The 20,632-nt window shown below is 48.9% G+C and overlaps 1 protein-coding gene across 2 annotated transcripts in view; it reads right to left on the reverse strand.

The window, feature by feature from the left end:
• Positions 1–20,632, reverse strand: part of VPS13A (vacuolar protein sorting 13 homolog A) — a 2,196,319-nt gene that overhangs the window by 432,983 nt on the left and 1,742,704 nt on the right. For both annotated transcript variants that reach the window (XM_078675860.1, XM_078675861.1), the window contains exons 61-64: positions 12,082–12,227; positions 11,890–11,971; positions 11,202–11,315; positions 10,488–10,563 (exon numbers count right to left, since the gene is read on the reverse strand). In XM_078675860.1, coding sequence (XP_078531986.1) covers positions 10,488–10,563; positions 11,202–11,315; positions 11,890–11,971; positions 12,082–12,227 — 418 coding nt within the window. The remainder of the gene's footprint in view (positions 1–10,487; positions 10,564–11,201; positions 11,316–11,889; positions 11,972–12,081; positions 12,228–20,632) is intronic.

Genomic DNA, 20,632 nt, shown 5'->3' on the forward strand with positions numbered 1-20,632 from the left:
CTGAGAGATGTGGCATAACAGAAGGATTGGTAGTGCGGGCACTGCTGCTTGGGGTATCTGCGAGATTTGTGTAAGTAAATGGAGAGGGGGGAGAGAGTTGGAAGAGAGAGTGAAAGAGGCAGAAACGTTGAGAGGAAAAGAAAGTGCGAATCTGTAAGCTGAGAGATGTGGCATAACAGAAGGATTGGTAGTGCGGGCACTGCTGCTTGGGGTATCTGCGAGATTTGTGTAAGTAAATGGAGAGGGGGGAGGGGCACGGAGCTCATCAAATCAGTAATTACAGCAGTGCGGGAGGGGGGGGGGGTCCGGGGAGTTGAGGAGGGGTGAGGGAGCCAGGGAATTGAGGGAAAGAGTGAGTGTACTGTATACACTGAAATAGAGCACACTGCTTCCCCTCGCGACGCTATACTTAGGAGCAGACAGAGCATGAAACGGGGAGGAACTTTAAAGCAACGAAAGATGGGTTGAGATAAGGAAAGACTGCAGAAGGAACAACCGAGACAATAAGAGAATAATGAATTCTGTATATGGAGAGAGCGGACAAGAAAAAGAACAGAAGTAGAGAACGGGTAATAGGAGCAAATATGGGCGGACAATGCAGGAAACAGTGAAAAGAGAGGAGGGTGGATGAGAAGAAAGAATAAAAGATGGAGGAGAGGAAAAAAGGTCGGCAAAGACAGAGATAAAACAGAACATAGAAAGAACGAACCTGGGAGGTCTGTGGATGGTGATTGCTGGTGATTGCTGGGAGGTCTGTGGATGGTGATGGCTGGGAGGGTCTGTGGATGGTGATGGCTGGGAGGGTCTGTGGATGGTGATGGCTGGGAGGGTCTGTGGATGGTGATGGCTGGGAGGGTCTGTGGATGGTGATGGCTGGGAGGGTCTGTGGATGGTGATGGCTGGGCGGTCTGTGGATGGTGATGGCTGGGCGGTCTGTGGATGGTGATGGCTGGGAGGGTCTGTGGATGGTGATGGCTGGGAGGGTCTGTGGATGGTGATGGCTGGAAGGGTCTGTGGATGGTGATGGCTGGGAGGGTCTGTGGATGGTGATGGCTGGGGAGGTCTGTGGATGGTGATTGCTGGGAGGTCTGTGGATGCTGATACAGGAGCCCCCCGTGTGGGGTGGTGCAGCTCGTCTGACTCCAGCTGCGTGCACTCTCCCCTGTCCCTGCCCTTGAGTCTGTGCTGCAGCCTCGGCTCCGGTGTGTCTCACCGAGGGGTGTTAACGAGAGCCGGAGGCGGCTCTCGCTGTGTGTTCTGGAGGGGCACGGAGCTCATCAAAGCAGTAATTACAGCAGTGCGGGAGGGGGGGGGTCTGAAGAGCGGGGGGGTGGGGGGGGGGGTCCGGGGAGTTGAGGAGGGGTGAGGGAGCCAGGGAATTGAGGGAAAGAGTGAGTGTACTGTATACACTGAAATAGAGCACACTGCTTCCCCTCGCGGCGCTATACTTAGGAGCAGACAGAGCATGAAACGGGGAGGAACTTTAAAGCAACGAAAGATGGGTTGAGATAAGGAAAGACTGCAGAAGGAACAACCGAGACAATAAGAGAATAATGAATTCTGTATATGGAGAGAGCGGACAAGAAAAAGAACAGAAGTAGAGAACGGGTAATAGGAGCAAATATGGGCGGACAATGCAGGAAACAGTGAAAAGAGGAGGGTGGATGAGAAGAAAGAATAAAAGATGGAGGAGAGGAAAAAAGGTCGGCAAAGACAGAGATAAAACAGAACATAGAAAGAACGCACGAAAAACAAGCAGCAATATCGAGAGGTGGTGGGGGCAGGGTTAAGGGTAGGGAGAGAAGGCACAGGCTGGACAGGAGAAGTATGGAGAGTGGTGCAGGCGGGGGGCGTGGAGCAAAGCCTTTGAAGAGCGTTTGGCTGCCAGGGGGGCGGAGAAGCAGATTGCCTTCAAGGCAGGAGGCAGGCAGAAGGCTCGGCCAAAGCTATTAAGCTGTTCTTCGGCAGTTTTACAAAGGCAGGAAGCGCCCCAGTTAATTGGAAAGCTGACTGGGGGTAAGGTCTAGCGCAAAAAAGGAGTGCCGGTAGCTCCATCAGAAACCACCGGCTCAAATTAGGCACTGGTCTAATGAATCAATGTACTTTTGTACCTGCAAAAGCGTTTACTTTGAGACAATATGTGACTTGTTGGACATAATTGAGCTTCCTGAGGTGGCATAAGAGACTCGCTTACTGGCGCTGGGTTGGGTGTGTGGACACTCGTGCTTTGCTCAGCTGTGAGATCCATTTACACACCCGAGTAAGAGACCCATTGAGCTCGTCGGCCTCCTGCAGAATGGGGACAAACATCTCATTAGGCACATGGGGCTGAGTGACTTCTGTTTACCATTAAGGAGTCTGCTGGTGCTTCACAAAAAGGGCACGAGTTAAGCTAGCCCAAACTTTGCCAACAATTGGCTAAGAGCACCGATTCCATTAAAAACAACAACATAGACACAAATCATAGTGGCGTTTAAATAAAACATTTGCAGAAAAAAGTGTGACATTTCCAAATTGGAACCTAATCGAAGGCACGAACCCCAGGCGCTTGACAGGCAAAGCCCCGAGCCTGCGCTTGGCGTGTTGGCAGTACAGAAATGAGAGCAGAGCAGAGAATCATGCGGATGTGGAGCTGGGTAAAGCTGAATGGTAAAAACACTACAGAGAGGTGGGGAAAGAACAAAGGACTGGAGGAACACGGGGAAAAGGAAAACAAAACCACAGGGCAAAGGCAGGAGGAGGCAGTACCCGCTCAGAGCATGAGAGTCTGCAATATATATTTATGAGTGAAGATCAGGAGACGGAGGGCATTGCTGTGGGGAGGGGGTGTAGGAGAAATGCACAAGGCGGGCAGGGGAGGGGGCGGAGCGGGGAGAGCGGCATGTGGGTGTTAAGAAGCCGGGCCTTTGAAGTGAAGCTAAGCTTCACTTCAAAAGGTGTCGGAGGAATGCGGCTGACGGCGATTGCGGCTGTGCACGCACTTTTAAGCTCAATGCACATGCGCATTGAGCTTAAAAGTCACGGGCACTGCAAGGAATCGCCACGATTCCTTGCTTCTTAGTTAAAAGTTGTTTAAGCCGCAATAGGCTCGCAAGCTCGATGCGCATGCGCATCGACAGGCGAGACCTAAAAAAGGGGAGACAAAAGTCTCAAAAGAGTAGTGAAAAAGTGACTAAGGTACGTGCTCAATCAGAATCTGCGCTTGCTTGCGCGTAAAAAGAAAGTACGGATGTCAACGCGCATGGGTGGCGCCTAAGTACTCTCCGAGACGTCATCTCGCCTCTTACGATGCCAGTGATGGACACGGAGCCTCAGGATGCCACCTACTGATGCTCAGGGGTACTGGTAAGCAAAACTTTCTGGATCCAGTCTGACGCCTGGGGATATTCTAATCTATCACTAACGTGTCTCTTTCAGATTGGCGAACTTTGCTGCATCTCTCGCATCTGATATTACTTGGGAAAGAATGGCCCGGCCCTCCTCTGGAACATGTGGCAGTACTTGTGCAACCGTACCATCGTTTCCTCGAAAAAGATTTCTTGCTCCAACTATCCAGCCTCTTGGATTTCCTATCTGGGAGAGGGGAAGGGGATGCACCTTGGGACGGGGTAATTGTGCAAGGGCTCGGTGGGCACACACATAAGGAAGGTCAAAATGAGGTACAGATCTCACTGGTGCATTATGAAGGGTTTTGGATGGAACATTTGCAGCAGGCCCTTGAGAAAACAAGTCCCAACTGGTGACTTGAATGGAGAGGGCTGATCTGGCACCGCAAGATTGCAAATATGGCTAAGAGGTACCTCTTACAGTGCCCAGAGCAAAGTCTTGCTGGGCTAACAAAAGAAAGAACCTAAAAACTTTGGATAAGTGTGCACAAAGGGGATCAACCTGTTTGGATGAACACCAAGATACAAATGTATTCCAATGACAGGCGTATACTGTCTTGGTTGAGGGGTGCCTGGCTGCTAGAATAACATCATAAACCTCAGCTGTCGCCGCTCAATCTCCATGCAGGAAGGCGGAGTGTGCGCAGTTTCAGGAGCAGGAGGTTGCCCTGCTGCAGCAACAGTGGGTCTTCCCAAAGAGGCAGCCTGATTCATGATCTGCTAGGAATCGATGGCTTAGTTCTTTTGCCTGGTGTTCGGAAAGCCAGGCAGATGTTAAACCACTAGAGAAATGCCCGACGTTCCAGCCATGTTTTAAGACGCAAGGCTTCTTGACGAAGGGTCCACGATCTCACACCATCCTGCATGTTGGCGATACCACACAGTGGTGGTGTAGTCCATGTACACCTAACTAGTCTCACTTTGAATGAAGGAAGAAGGGTTCAATGATGTAGAGCTGAGACTCTACCAGAGACCAGAGTACTCTGATCTCCACTACTCTCAGATACCTATTCCAGCCTGGGAGTGACACATCTGTCACTAGAATCAGCTCTGGTTGCGGAAGGGAGAGGGGTCTGAGGAAGGATAAGGGGTTTGTAGCTGACACAATCATGGTCTGTCAGTCACCACAGCTGGGTATTTACAGCACCCTCCATTATCTGGACTAGATCGGAGAGATTCCCCTGATGCTGCGCTTACTGGGATTTCAGGTCTCATTGCAAAGTCTGCATATTCCAGCAGGCACGTGTTACCGGCAAAATGCAGGAGGCCCAGCAGCCTCAGTCTCACAGGAATCCAAAATAGAGGCAAAAACATCAAAATCATAGCCCCAATATCCTTGACTTGCTGTTCCGGAAGATGGGTCTGAAACTACACTGTATCCAGAACAGCTGTGATGAAAACGAGCATCTAAGAGGGAGTCAGGTTTGAATTTGGCACCTTTATAGTGAACCCCAGGAGGTCCGCAGTGTAGGAAGGTGGATACCTGACTATGGTTACCCCAGATTTTTTGCCTTGGGTTTAGCTGGTTTTCGACTTAGTTGGCCTGGGATCCTGCTAATCAGGGCCCCAGGCTATCTGCTCTCTCTGTAAAATGGACTCCATGTACGGTAGGTACATGCCAAATTGGATATTGGGTCACCTTTGCGAGTCCCTGTATAGTGTACCATAGGTACCCAGGGCATAGGTGCACCCAAGGCTTACCAGGGGCTGCAGCATATATTATGCCAACCCTGGCTGGCCACCTAAATTGACACATCTGGCTGATCACTCAGCTGGGGCAAGGTCCTGTAATTACCCCTTGCTTAGGTATAGTATTCCTATATCTACACTTAAATATAGACACACAGTAACCTATAAGTCACTCGTATGGCAGGCCTTAACAATCCTGGAGGCAGAGTGCTTGGTTACGTGTGAGATGGTGCTCTAGCATGAGCTGAGCTTGTCTGCAGCTTGCGGAACCATGTCCTTATAGCTGTTCTATGATATCGCCATATCATATTCTCTTAAGTGCATTATAATCCTCGCGGTTGTATGCTAACTTTGGTTTGGCTTTATCTAAACATGTCGTGTAAGGTGTCATACGCTTTGGAATACTACCCCCTCGCCAATTCTGGCGACAGGGGTAGCATTCCACCCTTCTAGAGGGAGAAGACATGTTGTTGCTGACTATCCTGGTTAAAGTTAACCAGAGCCCCAGCGTCACAAAATGGACGCTGCTGCCACAGACACAAGTCTGACCTCCTGCTGCTGGGAGTCCTTCCAGTCACGGAGGTTTGGACAATAGGTTTCCTGCCTGGAGAGGAGCGAGCACCAACCCAGACAGGACTTTGTGTATTGGGACAGGGAAGGCTGAATAGATTGAGACAATGCCTGGGGCACACTAGGTGCTGTCCAGTTCAAACCGGTGCTGGGGCACTCCAGCCCCAGCTCTGGCGCGAAACTGGACAAAGGAAAGGGGGTGTAACCACCCCCCTCCTGGTCCCACCCATAGGAGGGACCTAGAAAGTAATCCAGCCCCTTTTAGTTGTATAAAGGTAGGAGCTGAACCCCAGGACTTTAGATTAATCCTGGAATCGACTTGAAACGAAACTCTGGACCCTTCGACATTCACCTGAGCTGAAGACTGAAGAATCTCCATTGTGGCCAAGGAGTGACCACCCTGGGCAACCAGGCACCATCCAGCAAATCAACGGCTTGCTTTGTTGACGTTCCCGCCGGAACCCGAGCACAGAGCCTGACAAGACCTCGACTCCCGGACCTCTCTGACCCCACTGCACGACTCCAGCACAGCTGAGCCCCGTTGAAGGCGTCGGAACCCGTGGAACCAGGCAACTTGGAAAGTCTTCAACTTGCTAACAGCGCAGCTCCTGAGGCATCCTCGAAGCTGTGCCCTGGGGACTGAGACACCCCGACACCGAGCTCCACCTGCACCGAAGACCAGCCCTCCACACTCCACGAGATCTGCGTGGGGCCCTGCTGCTTGTGTTCTGCTCGACGTGTTGTCCCGGTTGCTGGCCAGTTGGCTAGTAGCCCTGTGACGACGATCCTTTTGAAAATCCATCGCTGGTCTAGTTGCTCCAGACTGGCCCTTGCTTCCCTGAAAGGGTGAAGTACCTCAGACCCTCCTGTTGTGCACCAAAAGCCTTTTGTGTATCCTGCGTGGGTTGCCTTTGCTTAGGCTTGTTGGCTCCGATCTTGAAGTCGAGCCCTCCATCTGCGAGAACCTTCGTGGGACAGCTCCTCTCCAGCACCTGGTCATCCTCGACGCCTCCTGGTCCGCGTGGCTGGAAAGACAAGCTTCACGACAGCACCTGATTGCTCCTCGACGACGTCTGGTGCCTTCCTGGTTCCACCTGGTCACTGACTAGTGACCTAGACTCTGCCCCCTCTGCTTTCAGGTCTTCTTCAACTCCGATCCACCCTTGGATCCACCCGGACATCTTCCTCCTGGTCGCCTGCAGCATCTTCTTCCGAGGCTCCATAGGAATCAATGAGAAAACCTGACACATTTTGACACCTATGCACCCGCAGCCCGTGGGTGAGGTAACGCGAGTACTTCGGTGCTCCTGTAGGTATTGACTATCCTAGTGTCTAGTTTTGTTAGTTGTATCTTCCTATTTAGACCGGAAGTGTCCTAAACCTTCGTTACTTACCTTTTTAAGTTCCTATTGACTTTCTATTGACTCTCGCGTGAGTGTACTGACACTGCACGCGCCGCCTGTGGGCCTCCTACTCCTAACCTAAGGTTCAGATAGTGTAGCCCCAGCGATTCTCTAGGCCCTAGGCCTCTCCTTTTTCCGAGTCGTGGTTCTTATACCACTTACTTAGTATATGATTTTACGCGCCCCTAGGGCCTAACTGTAAATTGTGCTATTTAAAGTATTTCTAAGAGTAACTTGTTATGTGCTTATGCCTCTGATCTCATAAAGAGTTCAGAGGAGTGTGTTAGTGAATAAATACATATATATTTTATATATATCCTGTGTGGTGTCCTTTCATTTGGTATTCAAGGGGTTACATATGGTAAAACAGCTGGCTTTACACGCCCTCAAGAGTCTTTTAGCCTAAGACTGTTCTGTCCACGCTACCTCTAGGATAGCTGGTCTATAAGGTTGACTTTACAACCATCACCATAAGGGTTGTTTGGACTGGTGCAAGGTGCTCACTAGAATAGTGAACATCATATACCAGGCCAACTTCTCACACGCAGTAGTCTGCAGGTGGGAGATCATTACCTGTGCAGAGCCTGCCTTAAGCAGCCAGTCATCAAGTTAGGGGAAGACTTGAACCCCTGACCTCCACAGGTGTGCTGCAACCACCAGCATCACCTTGGTGAACACCTGAGGAATGGTGGTGAGGCCAAAAAGGAGCATAGCAAACTGATAATGCTTGTGGCCCACCGTGAATCGCAGGTTGAGACTGTGAGATGGCAGGTTGGGAGTATTTAAATAGGCGTCCTGCAAGTCCAGCGCACAGATCCAGTCTCTATGGTCTATGGCAGACAGAACCTGAGCTAACATGAGCATCTTGAATTTATTCTTTTACAGGAAGAAATTGAGAGGGTGCAGGTCTAAAATTGGGCAGAGGCCTCTGTCCTTCTTGGGCACCAGAAAGTAGCGGGAACAGCAACCACAAACCACTTCTGACACCGAACCTTCTCAATTGCTCCTTTGTCCGAAAGTCCGAAAGAGACTGCACTTTCTGATTGAGCAGGGAGAGGTGGTCTTTCGTCAGCCAGTCTAAAGATGGTGGCATGAGTGTCGGGCTTCTAGAAAAGGGATGGAGTAATCCCATTGAATGATATGAAGTACCCTCTAGTCCAATGTTATGGACTGCGAGTGGGGCAGGCAATGGCGGATCCTACCCCCAACTGGGTGCCCGTTTTGGCATGAGGGCAAACTAAAGTCGTCTGGAGGCTTCGGCTGCCAGAGGGGTGGTAGACTGGGTGGACCTTAGGCTGGTACACAAGGTTTGTGGGAAATAGGTCAAAAAAAGGACTGTCGAGTCTGTTGACTGTGGTCGGGGAACGGACACTACAGTGACCAAGGAAGGGGCGAAAGGCAGAATGAGGTTGGCGTGGGGACATGGAGAGCCCAGGTACCTGGTAGTAGCTTGACTTTCCCTAAAGTGTTCCAACACTGAATCTGTCATGCCTCTGAAGAGACTGGTGACATCCCACCAAAAGTCAGTCGATCTTAACCATGCATTGCAACTGAGTGCCAGTGACAACGCAATTGCTCTGCATAGAGTTCGGTCATTTACAGTCTGCAGTGAATGGTGAACTATGCTACGTCTCTGCCATCTGCATTAGCGTGTGACAGTACGAGTCAGGCCTCCACCGAGACCATGGACAGCACTAACGAAACCTAATACCAAACCGAGTGGGTGTATGGGTCCCAAGAGGCACGCTGTGTTCACCGGCTGCAGTGCAGGGCTGGCAGAAGAGAACATCCTCTTGCCAAAGGTGTTAAGCCTCCTGGATTCCCTTTCCAGTGGTGTGGTAGGGAATGTACCAGGGTTGACTTTGGCGGTGGAGGCATGAATGGCTTTCTAGGGTTGGGTGCTGGGTGAGGAAAGCTTAGGGGCAATGGCGGCGGGCCCAGGCCCCAAGCAGGACATCACTGAGCACTTCATTAAAAGTGAGAAAGGTTTCTCAGGGGACAAATCCTGGCTGAAACACATCTGTCAAGACATTCGTCTTGACTGCCACCAATGGTAGCAGAAGGTCCAAAACATCAGGCATCCTCCTCACCACCAAAACGAAGGAGGCCCCTTTCTCTATTGCCACACTAGGAGGAGAGACCAGGCCAGTATCTGGTGATGTTTCCAGGCCACTTTCATCCACCAGTTCCTCAAGCCAGTTGTCATCGGCCTCCTTAAGGGGGTTGTAGGTGTAAGAATCCTCAGATCTACCCCAATCATGCTCCTCTCCAGGCCTGTCGAAAATAAGGAGGCACTGGCTCTGACTCGGAAGGCTGAGTTCTGGCCAGCACTAGATTCAGTGTTGGGCGATGCAAGTCTGGCTTCGTATAGGAGTCGGATATGATGATGGAGTCAGCACTGCAGTGGGGAACGTTGTTGCTGGAATGGGATCAGGGATGGCTGCGGTCTTGCAATACAAGCCATTTCAGATCCAGGACCACATCTAGAGAGATCAACTTGCCCCAAAGGCAAACCTGCAGATGGAAATCCAGTGGGGGCACCAGCCAAACCCATGGGGCTCAAAGATGCTCCAGAGGGGTTGGCCAGCCCAAAAATAAGGAGCATGGCCTCATAGAACTCACAATGTTGGGCGGGGTTCGCTTCAGCTAGGGGAAACTCACTGAGGTGCAGAGCAGACCCAGAGGCAGGCTTCACGTATATGAGGGCCTTGAGTGAAGTCATTCCCATACCTCGTCTGAAGATTTGGACAGGAGCAGTGAAGTCGAAGAGCGCTTTGATTTATTTCTTTTTTGTGGGACTAACCTGACAAATTTACGCACAATGGCGAGTGCCTGGAAAAACTCCAAGAACAGGCCCTTCTTTGCAACCAGGACCTAGAGAATTGTGGAGTCGACCGTAGGAGGAGCTTCAATGAGTGCTCCCTCAGTGCCATTAGGTTCATGGCTCAGCAGCCCTCACAAGTCTTGGAGTTGTGGTTCGGCTTCATGCACCACAGGCAAACCAGATGGAGGGTGGTCAGTCACAGACATCTGACTGTGACAGGAGCCACAAGGTTTAAACCCCACTGGTTTCTTGGGGGACATCCCTAGACACTTGGGAGACAAGTATCGGGAAATAAACGTGACAAAAAAGTTCAAAATAATTCAGTAAAAAAATGAATGACGGTTGCTCTCTCCGGATCTGTGCTGACTTTCACAGAAAGAAAATAACTGATGTCAGCTCGTTGGGTGGTGCCTATATAGGCACCGCACACATTACTTTCAGCGTGGACGACCCTGGCGAACTGTGACACCTACCGGCAAGCAGAGGTGCTGCTCAAAATGTTTTTGGATCCAGTCTGACACCTAGGGATAATTCTAAGGTAAGGAATATGCATCTAGATGTCTCTTCAGATATGATACAGCATGAATCCCTGAAAGAAATGATGTAGGAACTTACCAACAGCACCTCCCACCAGCGCCTTTACTCCTAGCGCCATTCCTTCCACAAACTCCTCAGGGCCCTGGATCGCTCCCTAAAAGGAAAATATTGAGAGAAAGTCGACATTAGCTCACCTTTATATTGTCAATGGGTCAATTTAAAATCAATTGTAAAATATTCAAAATAGATTAAATAATGACAAGTACAACACAGCTGACAAGTGATAGAAAAAGTGATACGGATTTACATTAAAGGAACAAATAAATTCAAGCAAACATTTTAAGCCCAGAAATAGGAGGGTTTTCTATTTTTAGTATCTGATAATTACAGCGTTCCTTGCATCTTTCTCAGTAAACCAGCACTATGCAGTAGTATCCCCTAACTACCTAAAAAGTGGAGTACAAGTGATCGAACAGACTACTCCTTTGGTTTACAATTCCCTTCTTATCTAGAACACACTTGTAATATTCAACCTTTTTCTATTGTTCGAGTACATATTACTCTTTTCCTCTTCTTCCTATCCTTCTCCCTGCTCCGAATAGCTTACAAACCATGAAGTCCTAATTCTAAAAAAAATAAAAGGGTAGAAAACAAATAAGGTTCTAGTGTAAACATAAATAGGTTTTTCAAGGCGGTACATCCAAGTATTTTTTAGAAGTGTTTGTAGTTGCATATGTATGTTAGTGTAGCATTTGAGTTGTAACTATATGATGCATATGGCTTTCAATTTACCTGATAGGGTTCATAGAAAAATGCTTCCACTCCTTCAGACAAGTCTCTGAAAAAGCCAAACGGATTGCCCAAAACATCCAGGCCAAGAATAAGGACGTACATCTGTTTAATAGCCTAGAAAAAGAATTCCTTGATTAGTTTTTAAGAATAGCAAAATTAAATTATTGCAGACAAATGAACCAAAACGCATGTAGTAGAAGCCACTAGGAACATATGAGGTGGCAACAAGAAAAGCAATATATAAATGATATAAAGCGCCCTGACACCCTATACTGGGACCAGTAGCGCTATCAATTAAAATAAATAAATATGAGAAAATGGCTAAGGAGAGATGAGGGACATCATTGGAGGGTGCAAGTAAGGGAACGCATGGCGAAGGAGGTGACTGGAGGGTGCCAACAAAGACAGTCGCACCAGGCACCACCAACATTATAGCAGGCCTTGGTGTGAGAGCTGGTCAGCTGTTTTCACATTTCAGACTTGTGCACCACAACGCACAGAAATCTTGCCTACATCCAGAATACCACAAGCTTAAAATATGAATGAGCCAGACATACGAGTAGATTGGCAGCCATTGTACTTTTCATGCAATATTATTACAAAATCGCTGTTTATCATGATATTATTTAGAGCCCATTTTACATATGCATTGTGAATGCATGTCAAAGGTCTAACTGCGAAAACATACCTGCTTAGAGTAATGTCTAATGACCTCCCACTGTAGTTGTTGTGTTGTGCAGAACTGAAACTTGAGTTCAAAGAACGCCAACCTGTGAAAAAGTAATATGTATTCAACATGCAGCTGTATATTTAGTAATGTGGTACTGTGAAGTATATCAATGCATGATGCAGATCATCTTTTCACCAGTGTTTAGCTTACTTGAAGACAACATCTTGAGCGTCGGTAAGGGTTGCCCCGATACTCTTCAAGAGTAGGTTAACGGACTGCACCGGAATCAGTTCACTCTGCCTTTCTTCTTTGTTGCCATCATCTCCACCAGCGCTCAACGAAAAGCTTAAATGTAACTGAAAGGAAAAATAAATTAACATAAGCAATAGTAATGAAACTGTAGACCAAAAGATTTCAAAGTGAATTAAACAAATATATATGTTTGCAGCTTATTCGGCTTTTTATCGTTTTATGTCAATGCTTTTCTTGACCAATGGGATGTAAGAGTTATCCATTTTGAATTTAGCACAAATTCTTAGATGACTTCTTCAGAAGCACGCAGCTGATTACTAAGTACGTGCAACTTTTCGATTTTGAGATAGCTGTGACTCTCGCTATGGAGCCCTAGAACTCTCAGAGACCGCTTCCAAAATAACTCCTTAGGAATGGTTGTGTAAACACCAAAGGCTTGCCATGCATCAATAGGGAAATGTCATTTATATTATAAAGTGTCCCTCGAGAGCTACAACTGCATAGCTTTACACATCTAGTAGTGCTTAGAAGTTGCAAAAACTGTGAAATAAAGAGCTGTTTAACAAGCATTGGAAATGCAATAGGTCTCGCAGCATTAGAGTTAGTGCTTTTAGAATTGTTTATGGGTTTTTGTGTAAATCTTTAGCATTTTTGTTTCCTGTAGCCAATGCTAAAGAATTAAAAAAAAAAGCCATAAACATTTCTAAAAGCTCTAACTCAAATGCTCCGAGACCTATTGCACTGTGTGAGGGTGAGGGGTTGAGGGTGAGTGAGGGTGAGTGAGGGTGAGGGTGGGTGAGGGTGGGTGAGGGTGAGTGAGGGTGAGTGAGGGGTTGAGGGTGAGTGAGGGTGAGGGGTTGAGGGTGAGTGAGAGCGAGGGTGAGTGAGGGTGAGTGAGGGTGAGTGAGGGTGAGTGAGAGTGAGGGTGAGTGAGGGTGAGTGAGGGTGAGAGTGAGTGAGGGTGAGGGTGAGTGAGGGTGAGTGAGGGTGAGTGAGGGTGAGTGAGGGTGAGGGTGGGTGAGGGTGGGTGAGGGTGAGTGAGGGTGAGTGAGGGTGAGGGTGAGTGAGGGTGAGGGGTTGATGTTGAGGGGTTGAGGGTGAGAGGGTGAGTGAGGGGTTGAGGGTGAGTGAGGGTGAGGGTGAGTTAGGGTGAGGGGTTGAGGGTGAGTGAGGGTGAGGGGTTGAGGGTGAGTGAGGATGAGTGAGAGTGAGGGTGAGTGAGGGGTTGAGGGTGAGTGTACAGCCTGCTTCAATAACCACGTTTTCAGGTAGTTTCTAAACTTCACACTTCCATACAGGGAGAGAAACGAAACAATTCAGAAATATTCAGAATATTGGAAGAGCGGAAACTGTGGAGGCTGGGAGGGAGGGGGGAGGCGGGGTTCGAAAAATGGTAGACATTGTGAGAATTGGCAGAGTACTACAGAGAATGAGAAAAATAAATTGTGGGCGTGGAGGGTAATTGAAGAGCGCAATCGGAGAGGCAAAGAAATAATGACTAGAACTAAAGCGACCAAAGGAATTAAAATGAACGGATTAAACAGATATGAAATAAGTGCATCCATTGCATGTGCTTGTACTATCAAATTAACTGTGCAGTTCTACGCTGTTCCCCTGTAAACACTTGTAAAGCACGCAAAGTCCTTCTTAGATTTAAAGATTTACTTCTCAGCACGAGCTTTTCTTGGTCGCAGTTTTCGATTTTCTGTATATTCTGATATTTCGATCCATTAGCTATTTCTGGGAGAGTCCAACAACATATGACAGGCTGTGAAAGGAAAGTAAAAGTTAAAGAGACAGAAAAGCACGAGACACGGAGAGAATTTCGCGTGAACTAAATCCCGCGGGATCCGAGTTTAAGAGGGCCTGCACGAGGAGAGCGAGCCGAGCCGTTCCATCTGAATGGAAACACTTCTGCAGTGCTCTGAAGCTGGCTATAAATATTTGAAAACATCAAAGGCGGTTGTGTTAAATTAAAAATGCTGTCGCACAGATAGGAACTAGCCGCGGGGGCTGCCAGCTCCGACATGTGAGCCTGGGATCAGACACAAAGAGGCAGAGCAGCAGCAAGGCAAGAAGAGAGCCGGGGAGTGAGCGAGAGAGAGAGCGACAGCAGAGGGGAGAGCAACGGAGAGACGTGGGGAGAGACCAGGGGTGAGGGGATACAGCAGGGGGGGCGGGGGGGGTGAGGGGATACAGCGGGGGAGGCAGTCACAGCACGCTAGGAAGAGAATAGACTCAGAGCTTCATATTGTCTGTTTGGTCACGGATTAGCAGCGTAAACTGTGAATAATCACGTTTTTATCGAAAAAACAGTGGTGTGGAAAAATGTATATTTACGACTTGGCTCTGATTTTAACATGGCCATAGCAAATAGTTAAGGCAGCACAGTATCCCATGCTTTCTAGCGGCAGGCAGGCAGGGGAGGAGAGGAGGAGGGGGGAGGAGAGTAGGGGAGGCACGGCCTAGCGGCCGTGCAATCAAGTAGTGAGGGGGCGGAGCTGGGGGAGGGTGCGAGAGAGAGTAGGCAAGGCTAGCGGCAGGCAGGCAGGGGAGGAGAGGAGGAGGGGGGAGGAGAGTAGGGGAGGCACGGCCTAGCGGCCGTGCAATCAAGTAGTGAGGGGGCGGAGCTGGGGGAGGCTGTGGAAGAGAGTAGGCAAGGCGACACGGCGGGAGGGGGCGGAGCGGGTAAACAAAGACGGACATGCACGCGCCCGTGACTTTTAAGGTCAATGCGCATGCGCATAAGCTTAATGCGCATGCGCATTGACCTTAAAAGTCACGGGCACTGCAAGGAATCGCCACGATTCCTTGCAGTGTGGATAAAGAGTGGATGAGCCCCTATAGTCTCGCTTGCTCGATGCGCATGCGCATCGACAGGCGAGACCTAAAAACAAAGTTATTATTATCAAAGTGTCAGAATTTGTATACTGACTTCGTATATTTTTGGCTTAGTGTGCACTAATGGAGTTCAACCAGTAGTAGCCGACCACATAATTCATGTGTGACCAGACCGTAGGCACAAGGAGGAGTAAACCAGAGGTAACTGTCCGATCAGATGACCAGCACTAGGAAGGAACAGGACTTTCAGATATTCTAAAGCATATAGGATTGTGCAACTCTGCGCAACCATCTAGGGTATGACTCGACTCCTTAAGGTAGCTTGTTACATAATGTCTGTCATGCTGAGAGGATACTGTTGCATGTATATCATATAATATTGTGCTTTATTATAGGTTCATAGTGCACCGATTGCCCACTTGTGTGTATCAGTATTGCAAATTATAATGTGTAACAAACGTTACATGCTTTAGTGCACCAATTGCCCATAAAGTATGTATCAATAATTGTGAATTACAATGTCCAACAGAATTCTTGAATTTGACATCAATAACCATGAGGTCTGACTTTTTCATAATAATAAGAAAATTGTATTTAAGTGTGATGCAGAGGCATCTTTGAGGAGAGACATCTTCAAATGTTTCTGGAAGCTTTGAGCAACTGCATGCTGCAAACACCTTACCTAAAGGCCATAGGCTGGTGCAACCAGCCATAGCTGTGCTTTTCATAGCACGCAACGCCATATCAGAGCCATGCCATGTACCTGAAAAGCATAGAAGCTGCCTGGTGTCAAGGGGGCACCAAGAAGTAGGTCTGCTACTACTATGATGCTGAGTTGTATCAGTGGATGGCCCTGCTCAGGGGAGTGGATCTGGTGCTGGTTGATTGTTGAGGCTTTGGGGGGCAGAATTCGCCCCTTGTTTGCCGCTGCTTCTGTGTAATGTTTAGAGAGTACAAAAAGTACGCGGGCGCTTCCTCGCGACCTGAGGAGGAGCCATGGAGCTTGGCGTCGCTTGTTTTTATTTACCCATGTGTCGTCGTTTTACTGGGCAAGGCCTCTTTTGGTTTTGGTTTTGTTTTGACGCAGAGCAGTGCTTGGCGGCTGATCAGTTTCTGGCGGCAGTAGTGGGATTTTACCCCTCCTCCTTTGTCCGCCGGTACCAGCTCACAGCAGTCGCACCAGCAGCACGGGGCTTCATGGCGTACAGTCAAGGGGGCACCAAGAAGAAGGTCTGCTACTACTATGATGGTGAGTTGTATCGGTGGATGGCGCTGCTCAGGGGAGTGGATCTGGGGCTGGCTGATTGTTGAGGCTTTGGGAGGCAGAATTCGCACCTTGTTTGCCGCTGCTTCTGTGTAATGTTTACAGTGTACAAAAAGTGTGTCCACCCTAGAATCCCGTAGCAGCAGTCTAACACCCGACGGCCCGCGGCGTGAGGCAGCGGCCTACAGCCCTCTGCACGGCGTGTCCTCATCCCTGCCCACCCGCCGTGCACCTCTGTCTGCCCAGCCGCCTGCAGGCCGCGACCCTATCTCTGCCAAGGCTTTGTTAGAAACCGTGTTGATTTCCTATATACTTTGGGGAACTAAACCGCGTTGATTTCCTATATACTTTGGGGAACTAAACTGTGGAAACCTGGGGACTTGCTCTCCGTGCCTGGAAGACCTTATGGCACGGTCCAGGATGCAGGACATGGTGCACTGTGTGGTGTGCGCAGCATAATGTGTCACAATGCTGGGCACAACTTGGTGTGCAGGGCATGCTATAGCTTAATGTAGGTTGTGTTGCACCCTTTTTACTGGCCATGGTAAGTTATGCATGATGTGCCACATATTTCAGGGTGCTCGACATGTGGCACAGCCTAGATCATGGCACGGAGCTGAATTTATTCTCTCTGGTACGACGTGTAGTGCATATGGGGCAATGCAGATTTTTTGTTTATTTTTTACACTGCGTGGTGTTTTATGGTGATTTGTAAAGCACGGGTAGCAAGGCATGGTAGCCATGCAGACTGGCACCAAGCACCGATTGATAAATAACATACTCTGCTATTGGAGTACCACCTCTGTCTGTGTGTGTGGCTCTATCTGTGTGTGTGTGGCTCTGTCTGTGTGTAGCTCTGTGTGTGTGTGGTTCTGTGTGTGTGTGTGGTTGTGTGTGTGTGTGTGTGGCTCTGTGTGTGTGTGTGGCTCTGTGTGTGTGTGTGGCTCTGTGTGTGAGTGTGTGTGGCTCTGTGTGTGAGTGTGTGTGGCTCTGTGTGTGAGTGTGGCTCTGTGTGTGTGTGTGTGTGTATGGCTCTGTGTGTGTGTGTGGCTCTGTGTGTGTGTAGAGCTCTGTGTGTGTGTGTGTGGCTCGGTGTGTTTGTGTGTGGCATTTGCGAGAGATTAAGGTATTGGCATTGTAAATGACAACGCCATTTATTTATCTGTTTTCAAAACCTACACATAAATAAAAATGTAGTCATTTACAATGCCAATAGCTCTAACTTTTTCAAAGGCGAAACCGTTGCATTGTAAATGCTTGTTCTTTAGGTCTTGCAGACCTAGCGCTGGAGCGCGTATGCGCTCCTCGCTCTGCGAGGCCTATTATGATCAATACACTTTCAGAAGGGCACTTGAAGCCTCACCCATCTTTTTGATTCGCTGGCATCCTCCTCCATGCTAAACGCTGGCTCACAATTGAAAAGGAGGCTTCTTGGTCCCTCCATGTTACTGCCCTGCCCACTTTTGGCCCCACCCACATGGACTGGATCTTTTAATTGCGGCGTTACACAGTCTCTTTCATTAGCCGGGGCGCACTATATTTCTCTCACAATGCCAACAGCTTGTATGAAATGCACCTTGGGCGTGATCTCTTACCTCCTCCTGGGACCCCAGGCAGCGCAGTATGCTTCAGTTGCCATCTCCCACTGGCCGAGCCTCGTTATTCAGTGCGCCAAGTGTGCTTTTAGTTAGACAATGGCGGCCTTATGTGACCAAGGCATGCGAGCCACCGTCCACGACCAGTCCATTTAAATCGAAGTCTGACTCTGAGATCACTTACTGCAACGGCATCTGCTTGCAGCCCGCAGATCTTGTTTGCCTATTTTACCCACAAAGAACACTTCTCCCTGGATGGAGAGAAAGGAGGGACTTCGGAGGAGGGACTTTGGGAGAAGTGAGCATGACAAGTTGGTGCACTCCTGCGTGCGCTTTCACCCTGCTCCTGGTGTACTCCGGGTTCCCCAGCCGTTCTTCCCGTGAACAACCACACAGCATCAACTGTCCACCGATTTATTCTTAATATGCAGTTTTGCTTTGGGCAACGCGGCAGGTGAGGGGCGGAAGGGGAGGGGGTAGTAGAGAGGGAGTGTGAAAAGAAGACACATGATCAAAGAAAATTAAAAAGACATCTAGGGGGAAGGGCTGCTGTAGAGCCTGGTAGAGTTGGAAGCACCTCCTTTGTTCAGCTGAGAGGCACTTTGTGCTCTGGGTCTCTCTGGGCCGCGGGGGCTTCTAAGCCTCAGGGATGCAGGCAGGAAACGTTTGTGGAAGGAGGAACCCTGGCGCAGATACCCCCTCACTCTAGGATTGAGCATGGAGCTGGAGGGGAGCCTGGGGCGATACGATCAGTGTGATGTGTGAGACCCCCCTTCCTGCCAGCCAACAGGCCTGTACACCCACACCCAGCAGTGCTGTGGTGTGGTGACGGAGGGTAGGGGGATGGGCGCTGCCTCAACCCAACTTTCTCTATTTGATCTCTCATCTATACTTTCAATCATCACATGTTTTTCTTTTACGTTTATCGAGATATACTTTTAATAATTTCGTTGTTTCTCTACAGAGCCCTTAATCCGATGTTATCCTACTTGATTACTTTCGAATTGTTTTATTTCTTTCTCATTGTTTTCTGTTGCTGTTTTAGTTGTTTTTTATTGTTCATTCCCCTCTTTCTCTTTTGCATCACTTTGATTTGGGTCAAACTTTCCAAATTTTTTCACTTGTTTTATTTACTACCGAGCGCGGGGACAGCATGCTCGGATTGGCAGCCTCCCTGTGTATATGTAGCAGGCCTGTTCCACAAGAGGCTTGCGAACAGTAGGGATGGCGCTCAGGAGGTCGGCACAACAGCGGCACAGTGAGTACAGGCGAGGGGGGAGGACCTCAGTAGGATGAAGGGGGGGGGGCAATGTTACCACCGGGCACTGGGGGTGGGGCTAGTGTCAAAGGCGCTCAAGAGGCTCACAGAGAGTGCAAGCGAGGGGGTAGTCCTCTGGGGGGTGGGGGGGGGAGTACTGGGGCTACTGATGTTTCCACCGGGGGCGGGGCTAGTTTCACAAGTGCTCAGGACATCAACAGATCAGCAGTACAATGGGTGAAGATGAGAGTACTCAACCCCAGGGGTCAGACTGGATCTGGAGAATTTTTTCTCAGCAGTACCCTCGCACGTCAGTAGGTGCCCGCGGTCGACTCAGCGACTGTCGTTGCTGGGATGACGTTGTGGTGCCTACTTAGATGCCGCCCCTCCGTACTGACGTCAGTTCTGACACAACTTTCAACGCCAAAAAAAGGAAATGCTATAGTATAATAAATATAGACTAAATAGGTGCTATATTCTTTGTCCAGCCGGACAGGATTTAATATCAGATAAACAGATAACATCAAATGTACACAAAAATTCAAGTGGGACACATCCAGCATCCTATTGTCACAAGGGGGAAAGAGGAAAAAACAATAAAGGCAGGGTTCAGGCAAGGGAAAATGTGTCTGCGTGGCATAAAATTATAGCAGACTTAGGTAACGTACAAACACCATTGCACACAAAACTTCACAATATATTACATGCATATGTTGTAAAGACTGACAACGGCGTTTCGATCCCTGGGAGAGAGGTAAATAGGATCATCTTCAGTACATATATTTATACATGCCTGTGTACATATGGCTCAATACATTAATTAATGGCTGTGCACTTTCAATAATAAGTGCTGTATTGTGCAAACCATGGAAATAAGATATAGGTTAGGGGGAAAAAGGGGAAAGAAAAAAGAAAAACATACAGTTACTGGGGCATAGGTTAAGCTATACATAATGAATTACTGGCTGTGTAGTGAATACTTCCTATTAATAAAACCACAGCGAGAGCAAGAATGGCCGTGTTGCAGATAACATATAGGCACAAAGGGGCCGAGTAACAGTAGTGAATGATAATTAGGGAGCAAAAGGATATATGCGTGACTAGGGAAAGTGATTGAGTTAAGAGGCTCCCCACCCGCCCCTGCTGAAACCACGGCCGCGCTGAGGCTGGTTCTGCACAAGCCTGGTGGAGGGGCGGGCCTGGGTGGCTCTACCCTGGCCACGAAAGGAACGAAAACCAGGAGGGTTTTCGTTCATAATAACATTGCCTTCCATTGCCTGGACCTACTTGTTTTTGCCAGCGCTTGTTGGCAAAATGTCCCTTTGAGGAGGTGTGTAAACACCTGTCAAAAGGGCGAAAGACACAAGTAATCCGTGCAGGATTAAGACAGGGTTGCAGGAGCGGCGTTCTAGTGCTGAGTGATGAGTACAGTGTAGTAAAGCATCCCCGGATTCACTTCCTCGTGACTCCGCTTTGCACCCCGCGCTCGCTGTTTACGACGGAATGTCTCCTTGCTTATATGACACTGAATCTGTTCTCCGCTCGTAGACG

The sequence above is a fragment of the Lissotriton helveticus genome, chromosome 2_1 (genome assembly GCF_964261635.1).
Source record: "Lissotriton helveticus chromosome 2_1, aLisHel1.1, whole genome shotgun sequence".
Classification (NCBI taxonomy): domain Eukaryota; kingdom Metazoa; phylum Chordata; class Amphibia; order Caudata; family Salamandridae; genus Lissotriton; species Lissotriton helveticus.